The 12848-nt window shown below is 39.8% G+C and overlaps 1 protein-coding gene across 1 annotated transcript in view; it reads right to left on the bottom strand.

Annotated features, from left to right (window-relative positions):
* The window catches only part of LOC590806 (aminopeptidase N), a 28777-nt gene extending 16588 nt beyond the window's left edge, over positions 1-12189 (bottom strand). The window contains exons 1-3 of the mRNA XM_030972867.1: positions 10290-12189; positions 1640-1913; positions 589-709 (exon numbers count right to left, since the gene is read on the bottom strand). Coding sequence (XP_030828727.1) covers positions 589-709; positions 1640-1913; positions 10290-11041 — 1147 coding nt within the window. The 5' untranslated portion in view covers positions 11042-12189. The remainder of the gene's footprint in view (positions 1-588; positions 710-1639; positions 1914-10289) is intronic.
* Positions 12190-12848: the final 659 nt, after the last annotated feature.

Genomic DNA, 12848 nt, shown 5'->3' on the forward strand with positions numbered 1-12848 from the left:
TAAAAGTATACCTCTCTTGAAAGTGCACATTGTAAGAGATGGGGGGACGGGTGTATGCAGACCCTGACAAAACTTGAACAAAAATCTGTCCTCGTTTAAATTCTTTTTAGAAATTATAACGCCCAATGTCTTGACAAAACTAATATAACAAGCGGGAGGGGGAGGGAAATTATGTTTGTTTTTTTGGTAATTTAAAAATAAACAATTGTAATGTGTCGTAGCATACATCGACAACACTGTTTCCTTTTTTTCGCAGTTAAATGAGCGATTTCATGACATTACTGATAACCAAGTTGATCTATATTTCTAGAGGTGCCGTGGTCGAGTGGTTAAGTCGCCGGACTGTCGATCACAAGGTCCGCGGTTCGAGACCCGGCGCGGCACTAATGTTCTTTGGCAAGACATTGATCTACATTTGCCACACTCAACCCAGGTGATGTAAATGGGTACCTGGCAGGAATTAATTCTTTGAAATGCTAGAGCGCCGCAATGGCAGCACAGTTTAAGCCGGGGTAATGATATCCAAGTTGGGGAGCGCTTAGTGATTTTAATAAACGATATATAAAAACTGAGTATTATTATTATTACCCATTTTCGATATCTGAAACGGGATGCTGAAGTAGTCTTCAAAGTGCGTCATGAGTGACGAGGCCGACTCCAACGCGAATGCAGTTGTATCTATGGCGTTCGGACGACTCCACGTTCGGAGCTGAAAAAATAAATCAATCCATTAATCAAGCAATCATTCAACAGAATTATATCTTAAAAAACATGAACGGAAAGTATTTGAATAAACTATTTGGAATGAATGAAAGAAATGTAACAGTTTATTCTACGGTTTACCAGACTCTCATGTTCTACATCACAGAGACAACCTCTCTATTGATTTTGAAGAAGAAGAAGAAGTCCCAGCATACTGGGAAAAGAATAAATAGAAAGTTAGAATTATACCATCACAAAATAGTGATTCGCACTATGACATCACGTTGTTTCCCATACCGTTTGAATTGATTTTCAACACGTAGGCCTATAGTTACATAGCAACTATGAAAGGAAGTACCCACGTTGGAGAAGTAGAACAAATGACATGTGTATGGTGAAAGTAATATAAGGATAAGACATTGAAATTGTAAGGGAAAACTAGGATTCACAAGAACGACAGCCTACGATACCGACTAATCGTTCTCGGGGTGGTTTCTGACAACTTTTCTGAGGGTGTGGCTGTCGGTATCATGGGCCGTCCGTATTATGGGGTGTCGGTCTCGTGGGACTTCCGTCTCATGAGTTGTCGGTCTCGTGATACGTCCGTCTCATTCAAGGTCTGTCTCGAGGGCTGTCGGTCTCGTAGTCTAACGGTTGTGTCCGTCTCGTGACTTATTGGTCTCGTGGGCCGTCCGTCTCGTGACGTGTCGGTCTCGTGATACGTCCGTCTCATTCAAGGTCTGTCTCGAGGGCTGTCGGTCTCGTAGTCTAACGGTTGTGTCCGTCTCTTGACTTATTGGTCTCGTGGGCCGTCCGTCTCGTGAGTTGATGGTCTCGTGATACGTCCGTCTTATTCGAGGTCTGTCTCGAGGGCTGTCGGTCTCGAAATCTGTCGGTGTCGAAGACTGTCGGAATACTGCGGGCATACTACAGTTACCCGAATCCCATTCGTCGTGTTGATCTCTCTGTAGTCGAGAACACCGACCGCCAAGGCGAGGAGGTACGTGGACATGACCGGCGACGTCTCAAACCTCGTCGAAGACCACCCGTCACCGTGGTCGATGGTGTCCATCTCACGGCCGTTGGAGAGGGCGACCATGTGGGTTCTGTGCTTGATAAGAACGTTGAAGGTGGCTTTCATGATGGGTTCATCGAAGCAGGGTAAGGCATGGCGGGCAGAGACGGGCTGGAACTGAGTGACAGCCATCCAACTTCATGATGAGCGAGGGAAGAGGTGAACAAGAAAAACAAGAAAATCAAGAGGGTGGGGTGAATAATTTCGTAGCAATATATTAACGATAACAATAAGAACATTATTCATGACAATTACAGCAATGAAAGTATTTATATTAACAAACAAAAAAGTAAAATAACTTCATTCATGAATCATCAGAGATATTGCATTTACATAATACAACAGAAATTATTCCACTAAGATGGTTTCGTTCACGATCAATTTGGAGTTGCCTATAAAAAAAGGTTGACACACTTAGTTTTTGTTTTGATATTCCTCTTCAAAATGTTAACTTCCCGGTTATGCATTTCTCGTCTGAATATTACTAAAGCCCACATCACACTATACGATCTGCAATAACCTTTTATAGCAACATTCAAACATGTTATACCTTAATGGCCGAGGATCTGAATAGTATTATGATTAATCGTATCTAAATTTTGAGGAATTTCAGGCTTCACACCGGTAGTGCGATTGTTAAAGATTCGAAGTCGATTTAGATTTTATTCTGAAAAGAAGGGTCAAATGCAGTAGACGTCTGAACGTTAAGGTTCTTATCATTTTTTAAAAAAACATATCAGGAAGAAGATGTCTGTTTAGAATTCCATATCTGATTATAATTGCCACTTCTTCGAAAATCGGATCGCAGGAGGATGGTATAGTGTGCGGTGGACTTTATGCACATGTTCACACCAATCCAAAATGATATACGAGCCCAACTATTAAAAGGATCCACCTCCTTTGACCGTTCTCGCATTCTAATGTAGGTCATTACTTCATGGCTATTCGATTCAAATGACCCTGTGTACTTGCATCAGTCGGTAATAATTAGCATTGCGATTACTACCTTCTAAAGAATTTTATAATAATATTGAATAAGAAAAGTCCAATCTTAATATCTTACATTGCAAAGACTGCTTATTTAATGAAAATAGATTTATAAGCCCACTTCTATTTTCCATAAACTCAATGTTTCCGTTATAGGAATAGCTGAAAAGACCGGCCAAAAGACCTTCGCTTATTTTCGATTCGAGCCCCGGCCAGCTCTGTTAAAAATCAGTTTTAATGTGTCCATAATGCCTTTTTTTTAATGAACATCGAGTTATCATGTCTCTTCAGAACAGAAGAAATAAAATACAGGTATTATGTGTTCTAAGAGTGAAACCGGATATTGATATAAAGTCTGTCTCAGTGTCTGAGAGAGATAATTTTATTCGGAACATGAATACATGAACATTTCTAGAGTATAATAGGTAAGATCAAATACATTTGGTATTATTTTCAAATTAGAAAATAATGGACTAGTATGGGCAAGGAAGCTGGAATGAGAAACCCTTTACAGCAATATGAATAACATAGACATTCATAGTTATTTGAAGACCCCTAGGCAACATTACAATATTAAAGATATGGGGATATCAAAGCGTTGTAAATCATTAATAATATATTTAGTTTTGGGGTCAAGTACTTAAATCTGTTTAAAATACCTATATGGTACTGGAGAAGTTTTGGTACAGATACTATCATTGCGTTCATTCCAATCTACTGTCAATATTTATACCTCAGAATTGTAACAAATTAGATGATTAATAATATTATTATCTAGGAAAACGACTATTATGTTATAATTTATTAATTTGTTTGAGAAAATCATATTTTTGTATTATGTGTAATACTACGTTATTAGAAATTAGCAACGAATTGTACTATGAAGTTAAGAATATTGTGTATTTCATTAAATGTGAATTAATACATTTATTAAAGCTATTAGGTAAGAAATAAATCAGTCGAGGATCAGATTATTCGTCATCATTAGGAGATAAAGCTTCAGATAACGATTTGTTGGTATGCGTTACGCACACTACTACTTGTAATGTCATGAACCAGAGCAAAATAACACCTATAGGAAATCTATTTATTCAGATGGTCATATCTCAGCCAATTGGGATTTCGACATTCGGACATATGCTCTTTCGGAAATTGAAGAAGAAAACAAAATTGATAAATTCTAAAAATAGATTTTTGATATCGTCGCATTTTACCACTCTATAGTCCATTCTTTTAAAAATGGCACTCCTCCCCACTCGGAAGAAAAAAAAATCATAAATAACGTGTAATAGCTACAAAACGCGGTTTGTGCTCTAAATTGTTCTGGAATAGATAGCTTATTCATAAAAATAAATAAGAACAAAATATCTAGCTCCTCATCCCACTCCTACCGCCTTTTTGTGTAAAATTCTCAATGTTCCTCTACAGGTATCCTACAACGGCTTGTTGATTCTGCTTATCATGATGAACATCTCAACTGGAGGTAATGACATGAACATCTTCCCTTTAGATTATAAACCATTCTGTCACGCTGCCAAAGCGCCAAATTGACAGATCTAGACGTATACAAATTGCAGGCCTTTCGTTTCTTCTATTTGGTCGCTGTTGTTGTGTTGTTGATGTTTTTCCTACACGTTGACGACTTTTCTTTTATTAAGCGTCCAGATTTTTACGGGGCAAATCAATTAAAAATAATCATGTTTTACGACATTCTCAAAATGTTAAATGTTATTTGAAGTAAAGAATTCTGGGACAAAATATACCACTATTGATGATTAACAGCGCTTCAAAAGATCATCGTTTTAAATTGTTTACGTTTGACTTCGATATCAATCAAGATGGAAAAAAATAATGAATTGTTGTTCATGTATATTTGTGTAAGTAGCATAATCTTTGTCGAAGTAACATCTGCGGAATATTTGAAGCTGATATTTTGAGGTATAATGCGTTGATTGGATTGCACATATTATATTCTTACAATTATAAATAGATGTGAGGTGAAGTCATAGCATTCTAATATGCCATGCATTATCATCTATTGTATCTATCATGAATTCATGGTTCAAGATTCATTGTATTCATTCAAGATTGATTAGCTTCATCTGATCAGGTCCAAATGAAAGATAATTTTTCTCTTTAAACATACTTATACATCAAAAAGTGGAAGTTACTAAATGTACATGTAAATTTCATTTAACCGCAATATTACACATGACTTTAAAAAAAAAAACTGCTTTTGACGAACTCTGTTCTATTACTTAACGCATGAGAGTGAGAACCTCACTTTCAAGAATTCATATTAGATATTATTTCGTTTGGAGTTAAATACACTCACAATTATTGTGGAATCCACTCCTTAGCAGTGGTTGAATGACTCTTTTAAAAGTGAGTTCCACTATTCTTGGCGCGGATTATACTCCAAAAGTAGAGTTTTTTCCGCCCCCCCCCCCCCACAAAAGGGTACTTTTCGCTCTACAAAGTCCGGCCCGAGAAGAAGAAAAAAAAGGGGTGTACATGTATTTGACTTTTCACCCGGATATTTCTATAAAAAGGGGGGTGTTTTTTTTCTCTATCTCTCTTTGGAATCCTGAGAAATTTAAAAAGTGGCTTATAAAATATCTTGAATATCATAGATAGGGGGGTGGTACATAGAGCATTGTTCCGGATTTATGGGGGATCTCCAAGGCAGAAAAAGTCCGCGAAAGGGGAGTTCAGAAATGTTGGAAGTCCTGAGATAGGGGATGCTTTCAAAGGGAGTGAACGAGCATACGTATACCCTAAATAGCACTGAGTGGGGGGGGGGGGGGGGGGGGGGGATCCTAGCTCATTTTTTCCTGAATGAGGTGTCATATGAAAGGGCAGAAACTCAACTTTCTAGAAATGTGATTTTCTCTTTCAAATTCAGATACCGCCCGCCAAACGACTTTTCGGCTTCGTCTCTCCAAATTGATTTTAATCACTCATGCGTGAAATATGCATTATTATGAGTTGCATCAAATGAAAGAGGAGGATCTAAGCTTTCCAAATATAATATGCTTGAATATTAGCTGCAAGTTTAATAACAGTCGACTACATTAAATATCATAAGTTATATTCATAATGAATCTTAACGTTATACTCTCCACAAGTGACACTGATAGTCTAGGACTGTGGTTACAGCCCAGTTGACCGAAGGCCCGCGAGACCGAAAACCATTTGAGTGCAGTTATACGACATATTATTTGCGCGCACACATTTGGCTTTTGGCTGTCATTTTTGTGAGCGTATAGCTTGATGTTTATGATCCCTTCACCCAATAATGACATTTTTTAATGTTTTTTTTTAGTATTTAAAAATACATTTTGGGTGATATTGGCTGCCAAAAAATGCAGAAATAACCCATCTGTTTAGCTAAAAGACCAATATTAAAGTGCAACTTTTTATCACGCTTAAATTTACTTCCCTTGATTCAGACGTCGATTGCAGAAAAGTCAAGACATTTCCTCAAAATATTATTAGTGGATCTCGTTACCTATTATGTTACGCAATAACACGCTGACAAATTTTATGATGCCCGTCAAATATTGTTAAGGTGCTGATTATTGGAAGAACCTATTTTTATTTGAAACCTGAAGATTCCCCCCCCCCCCCGAAACTTCCAGGAAGTGTGGGCCTCTTTGACCATCCAAAACAAAAAATAGTACTCATTCTATCTCCCTTTATTTCTATCTTGGTTAGAGTGTAGAACTATGGTTGATGCATTCCACCACATTACTGTTCTTGTAATCCCTCCAGACGATTTCCAATCAATTTTGTTTGGCCCGGAATGTCGAAAATTATGACTACCGATATTTCGTTTAGTAGGGGGGGGGGGGGGGGGTAACGTCAGTTTATTTATTTGGTCACCTTTAAGTAATTTTTATTTTTATTTTTTTAATAAAAAAACAAAATTCGAAGGGTTTTTTTCCTACAAAACACACACATAAAAAACAAAACAACTGACGGGGAGGGTTCAACCCCCCCCCCCCCCCCGCCTCGCACGCGCCTGGCTGCAATGGTGTATGCAAAAAACGTGTAGTGATAAATTTGTGTGCACTAGGGTCTTTATAACTATTTATTTATTTCCTTATGAGCAAGACATAAAATGATACATATTTTGTCAACCATAAGCAGCCGGAATACGGCCCACATAGATATACATGTAGCTTATGGCACATTATTTACACATGCGATCTGGCGGACCTTTGGTCTCGGGGAACATTTTTCATATTTACGGGCTTACGGGCCTTTGGTCAACTGGTCAGACCCCAAGAATCTAATGATCTAATCCTGCTTGTAGTTGTCAGCTTAAAAAAAAGACCAAAATGTGCCACAACTAGTATGATGCAAGTTTCTCAGACACCAAAACAAAAGTTCAAGAGCGCCATTGCATAACAGCCAGAACGACTAGTCATGTACAAAATATATATTTTTTTAATATAATGTTTATCAAACTAGTGTAATACTTATCAATACGTTTAGTTTTGTCATATTTTCATATCCCGAGAGGGGGTCGATAGAGTTCATAAATACTATACTATACAATACTATTTCATACTATACTATCCTATACTATACTATATGTTACGTCAGGCGCGTACGCAGGGGGGTGGTTTTGGGGTTAACCCCCCCCCCCCCCCTCGAGTTTTTTTTATGTGTATGTTTTTTGTATGTTATTTTGGAAAACCCCTCCCCTTTTTATTGTTTTTTTATTTTTATTTTTTTTAATAAATAATTAAAAATAAAAAATAAAAAAATTGCCAATAGGTGACCTTTAAAAGGTGACCTTACCCCCCCCCCCCCCCCAACTGGACAAAATGTCAAATTTTCAAATTTCGAGACCCCCCCCCCCAAAAAAAAAAGTGTCCTCTTACCCCCCCCCCCCCCCCCCCCCCCCCCCCCCCCCCCCCCCCCCCCCTTTATTCAGCGGCTGGCTGAGTCGTTGCGAAATTTTGGGCCCGATTTGAAAACCCTCCCCTTGAAAAAATCCTGCGTACGCCACTGTGTTACGTAATATATGCTTGCAATGAGACAACTATGTTCAGATATATTTCGTTTCAGTGGAAAAGTGTATCAAAATAAAATGTGTAATCCGTGTTCTTTTGTATAATGACTTACACCTGTGATGGAGTAGAAAGTAAATTCTCGAGAAGTCGTATCGTGATTACATTAATTCATGTTTCAACACAACCGATCACGGGTGGCAACATTTAATATGAAGCGGGCTAAATTAACATGTTATACAAAGAAAATACATTAAAACAGTTAAAGAGCATAAGCGATTTATTTAACTGACATGATTGGGAATTAATGAGCAATAACTTTAAGTAGGAATACAGTTTTAAAAGAGCCTTAAGGAGAAATGCAAAACAGATCAGTTAGATTGTGTATTGTTATCAAGACACATAACAATATGAATCATCTGTTGAGAGCCAAAAGGGCATTATCTAAACGGTATATGAGAACAACGCCCTTCTGTTTCACAACAGACGAAAAATGGATGTCATAATGTTCGTTAATACTTGTGATGGTGGGGAATGAGAGTAGAGGGGTCATCAAAACGGGCTTAGAGGTCAAGCTCAGAGAGAAAAAAATCCAAGTAAATATTGGGCCATGCACCTGTGTGAACACGAGAAAAGGACAAGAGAGATGAGTGAATGGAGGAGGGGGGGGGGGGGGGAGAGTTCAGGTTTATTTAGCGTTTAAAACAGTCAAAATAAACAATTCATGTATAGGCTCTACATGAATGAATGAATGAATGAGGCCCTTAGCGGAGGTGCCCAAACATCATACCATATTGCCTCAATATGACTTACTCCCTATGTACGAATGCTAACAAACAAATGTGGGTGAGAAAAAAGAGAAAAAGTACATTCATTCACTATAATTCAGGTATAGTGATGTGTTCAGGGTTAAAGTTCATAATTCGTTTTTTGGGTGCAGGAAATTACCGCGGGGGAAATCTTCAAACGAGCAAAATGTCGTACAGAAAGCTAGATTTCATGAGAACGATCTTCTAGACAACCCCTGAAGAAGATGCGACATTCCTTTCGATCTGTCTATCCAATTATGTGGAGTGATTTTGACATACTCCTTGACAGTTGTTTGTGGCGTTTCAGGCAGCTGAACTTTCAGTGTCAATCGTCTTACCATTCATATTAAATAGGGTAGATTACAAAAACATCATTTTGTTCACCGCCCCCTTTCCCTTCCATCTCCTCAAGCCTCTCACCCCCCTCCCCCTCCCTCCCCCCTCTCTCTCTCTCCGTCTTTGGCTATATTTTTTACCTCTGCTTTACCTCAAGCAGAACTGTAATATTTAGGAACTTTGTTTGAAAAAATTATGTTGAATTATGTTCCCTTATTCTTTTTTGTCTTTCTTTTGTCCCAATTGTCTCTCCGCTTTTTTATATTAAATTTCTTCTACGTCGATTTTATTCTTGTTTGTGTTTTGTCATGCTTTATAAACTTTACTGGCATAAGTCAATAAATACTTTGATAGTTTTCGAAGCGAAAGACCTAGATGGCATTTATTCAAAATATTACAATATCCTTTTGCAAAGAGATATTTCCATCATTCCCCCCCCCCAACTCCCAATAAGCGCATTTGGTCTAGCAAGTGATAATTTTCGGCAAGCAAAGGCGTATCAAGAGATTGTACAGGATTGTACAATCTTCAACAGACTGGTAAGGACGGTGGGGAGGGGGTGGGGGGGGGGGGGGGGGGGGGGGGGGGGGGGGGAGGTAATATAGCAGGGGAGACCTGTGCTCCCGCACGGGTCTTCAAATGAAAGGCCTTCCCCTGCTAAATTCTAACAGGGACCTATACCACGCATACTTATGTCACTGTGTTAATGCCCGTAATAAAATCTTTATCAGGCATTACATCTTGAATTGAGACTAATATAGGCAGGCACGTAGCCACGGTTGGGGGGGGGGGGGGGGGGGCACGTGCCCCTTCAAAATTTCCAAGATCGGTTGAACTTTTTTAGACCCCTTTTTTTACCTCGATCGATTACATGTAGGTGTCCCCCCCCCCCCCCCCCAAACATCAAACTCGGCTCACTCTGGCTACGTGCCTGAGTATAGGACATTTAAGTTGATGCAGAAACGGATTATATTGTGCTGATCAATATCAAGTGAAAATCACATAATTGTTATAAAGTTTAGGGTTTTCCTGACGCTAATAAGCGAGTCTCGAGCAAAAATCATTCGTACTAAAGATCGTAAGCGTACAAACAGAATTTCACCTAAGGGCTTCTGTCTTTTGCATGTGTATATACATTTTCAAGTTTATAAATTGTGCGATCCAGCGAAGCGAGCGACAAATAAACACTTTTTTGTTGTTTTTGTTATATAAATGCGTGAAAATATACCACCTCGCTGCCCGGAAACGATATGACGGTTGTCCAAATAATAGATATTTAACCCCCCCTTAATCCCCCCCCCACCCCGCTCGCCTCGTACGCATCCGTGCTTTAAATAATTAAAAATGTAAGTAACTTACGATAGATTGCCTCTGTCATCTATATAGCTACTACGATAGAGTCCATCCCATTCTTCTCTGATCTCTCCGATGTAGACAAGAGTAACATTGTAGGATCGTCCTTGCACAAGTCGTTTAGTAAGCAATATACGAAGAAAGGAATACCGACTCTCGTACGACGTCGAATCATACAAGTTGTCGCCGCCTCCGTTCTCGGCATCGACCACGGTGATTGAAATCACCGTCAAGTTGCTGAGATGAAGCACGATTTCGTCGGTGGTGTTGTCGCATCGTATTCGAATGGCCACACGACCGTCGAACGTGAACCGTCTTTTGTTCGTCCCCTCGACGTCCTCGTCGTTGAGGTAGGGCTTGATATAGAGATCGTAGGAGTCGGGGATGACATTAGTAGGTAGTCTGCCCTTCCATGGTCCCGGGTCGTCTTCTGCAGGCGGGTAGGTCAAGAATCTATTCTGCGGAGTGGACGGTGGTCGATCTGCCCCTTCATTGTCCATGTCGTTGATGTCACCTTTGTCGTCAGCATCATGATCGTTCATGAGAGCTGCGTGTTTGCGGTCGCATTCCCGCTTGGTCTCGTAGAAACACAGAAGGCCTACCATGATGACAATGGCGGCGAATACCACAACCACCGCCACTGCCTTGGTCCTGCTCAATGATACCCGTCCGCTCTTTTTCGACTTCAAATCGGCGTCCATTTCGAAGTCGCACTTGGTTATCTCACCATCAACTGATGTTAGTTTCTCTGTCGCCATATCTTTCTAATCCTGTCTTGATCTTGGCCAGGTGATATAGGTGAACAGACCAGTTTAGACTTTGTGACTATGCGCGAGTAAGAATTTAATAAAATTGGTGGGTCTAATAACCGCCTGGATTTTGTCTTAAATACACGGCTAATGCCATGAACTGTAATTTCCGTACTGACCTCAAGTGCGCATGTGTATTATCCTACTAAATCAGGGCTCGGTCTATATATTCCCACCGGAATATCGGAAGACGCTGAAGGGAAACGAAAATAAAACAAAAAGCAAAATCTAGCCACCGATTTCCTATTCTCATGATCATGATACAGCTCCAGTGGCGTATTCGGATTTTGAAATAGAACTGGGGAGGGGCGTGCCTTTGAAGCGCCAAATGTTGTGTGCGCGTTATCTTCTAATTGAAAGTCAAAGGGGTGCCAGCGGTTTCAAGATAATGAGGGTTAGCTAATCAGTGAAAATGATTGTCTAACTCTCAGTTGAAGAAAAAAATGATGCAAAATGTAGAGTCGTTTTGCTCCTTCGTTTAAGTGGATGCATTTCCTTAATCGGCGACGATCCTGGAAACTACAGCCGCATGTTGACTCCATGAAACACTTTATGAATTATATATGCTCTTCCTTAGAAACCTTGAACATCGACAAAATCCTGTTCACACCCTTGATTTAAACTAGGTCCATGTGTTAAAGCTGTTGCAGATATACGCCAAGGTCCACGTAAGAGGGAGAAACAACGTAAAACTATATATATACTAGAAATACTTCACACAAAAAGGTTTAGCATATGAAGTGATTTGATCTATTGGCCTATCGGACGCAATCCGAAGGATGTGAAAACTAGTTTTGCAGCAAGAACTCCTGAATGGCATTGCACTGCCCGTGTTCGACACAACCATCAGCATTGAAAACCCAATACCGTTAAAAGAGCCGTGAAACGGTGAATAGACATGTGAAAACTAGTAGAGACCTTATTGATAGTTGCTGTGCAGAGAGTACCACGCATCTTACTACATGTACTGCATCCCTCCACCCTCCTTCATTCTCCTCTTACCACAAGCGCTGGAGGCGGGCAAATGTTTGGTCTGTCTCGGAAAATGAATGGGAAAGTGTTCCAGATAAACATTTGTCGACATAACCGAGAAGCTGAGTAAAGCGAACTGTCAACCCATGCAGTTCTCAGAGTGTTTTTCGTTAAGTCGGATATCCACTGTCGGATTAAAGGGGGTGGGGAAGGAGGTAGGAAAGAGGGAGCAGTTACCCTTTAAAATCTATCTTGCATTTCCCCAAGTACAAACGCACACAATTTTTGCTCGCTCGTTTGTCAGAGATTTTGTTCGGCATTGTACCTTAACCCCCAACCTTTTACGGAAGCCAGGGTCCATCCCGCGCTTCGCTATTTGCTATTTGCCTTTGGTTTTCTTCGGGGAGGCTCTTCTGAAATAAGAGAAGGATGATTTTTTCAGAAGTGAGGGGCAGATAACCCTTGTAAAATTCATAGCGAAGATATAAACATGCAAGAAGGGGGGGGGGGGTGGTATGGCAGATTGTAAAGATCAATCACGCAATAAAATACATTAATGATCAAATAAATGGATTCATAAATCGTTTATTTTGCGTATCTATGTCAAGAGAATCATCTTATACCATAGCGATGTTGTGATCTAGCGGATAAATCTCCGGATTGTAAACCATAAGATATGGGGTTCGAATCCCTAACGCAGCACAAACGTCCTTTAGCAAGACATTAATCTACATTTGCAATACTCGATCTGTTATATGTGATATTCGCTATACAGGAACAGCAT

Source organism: Strongylocentrotus purpuratus, unplaced genomic scaffold, assembly GCF_000002235.5.
Source record: "Strongylocentrotus purpuratus isolate Spur 01 unplaced genomic scaffold, Spur_5.0 spur5_scaffold_6, whole genome shotgun sequence".
Taxonomy (NCBI): Eukaryota; Metazoa; Echinodermata; class Echinoidea; order Camarodonta; family Strongylocentrotidae; genus Strongylocentrotus; species Strongylocentrotus purpuratus.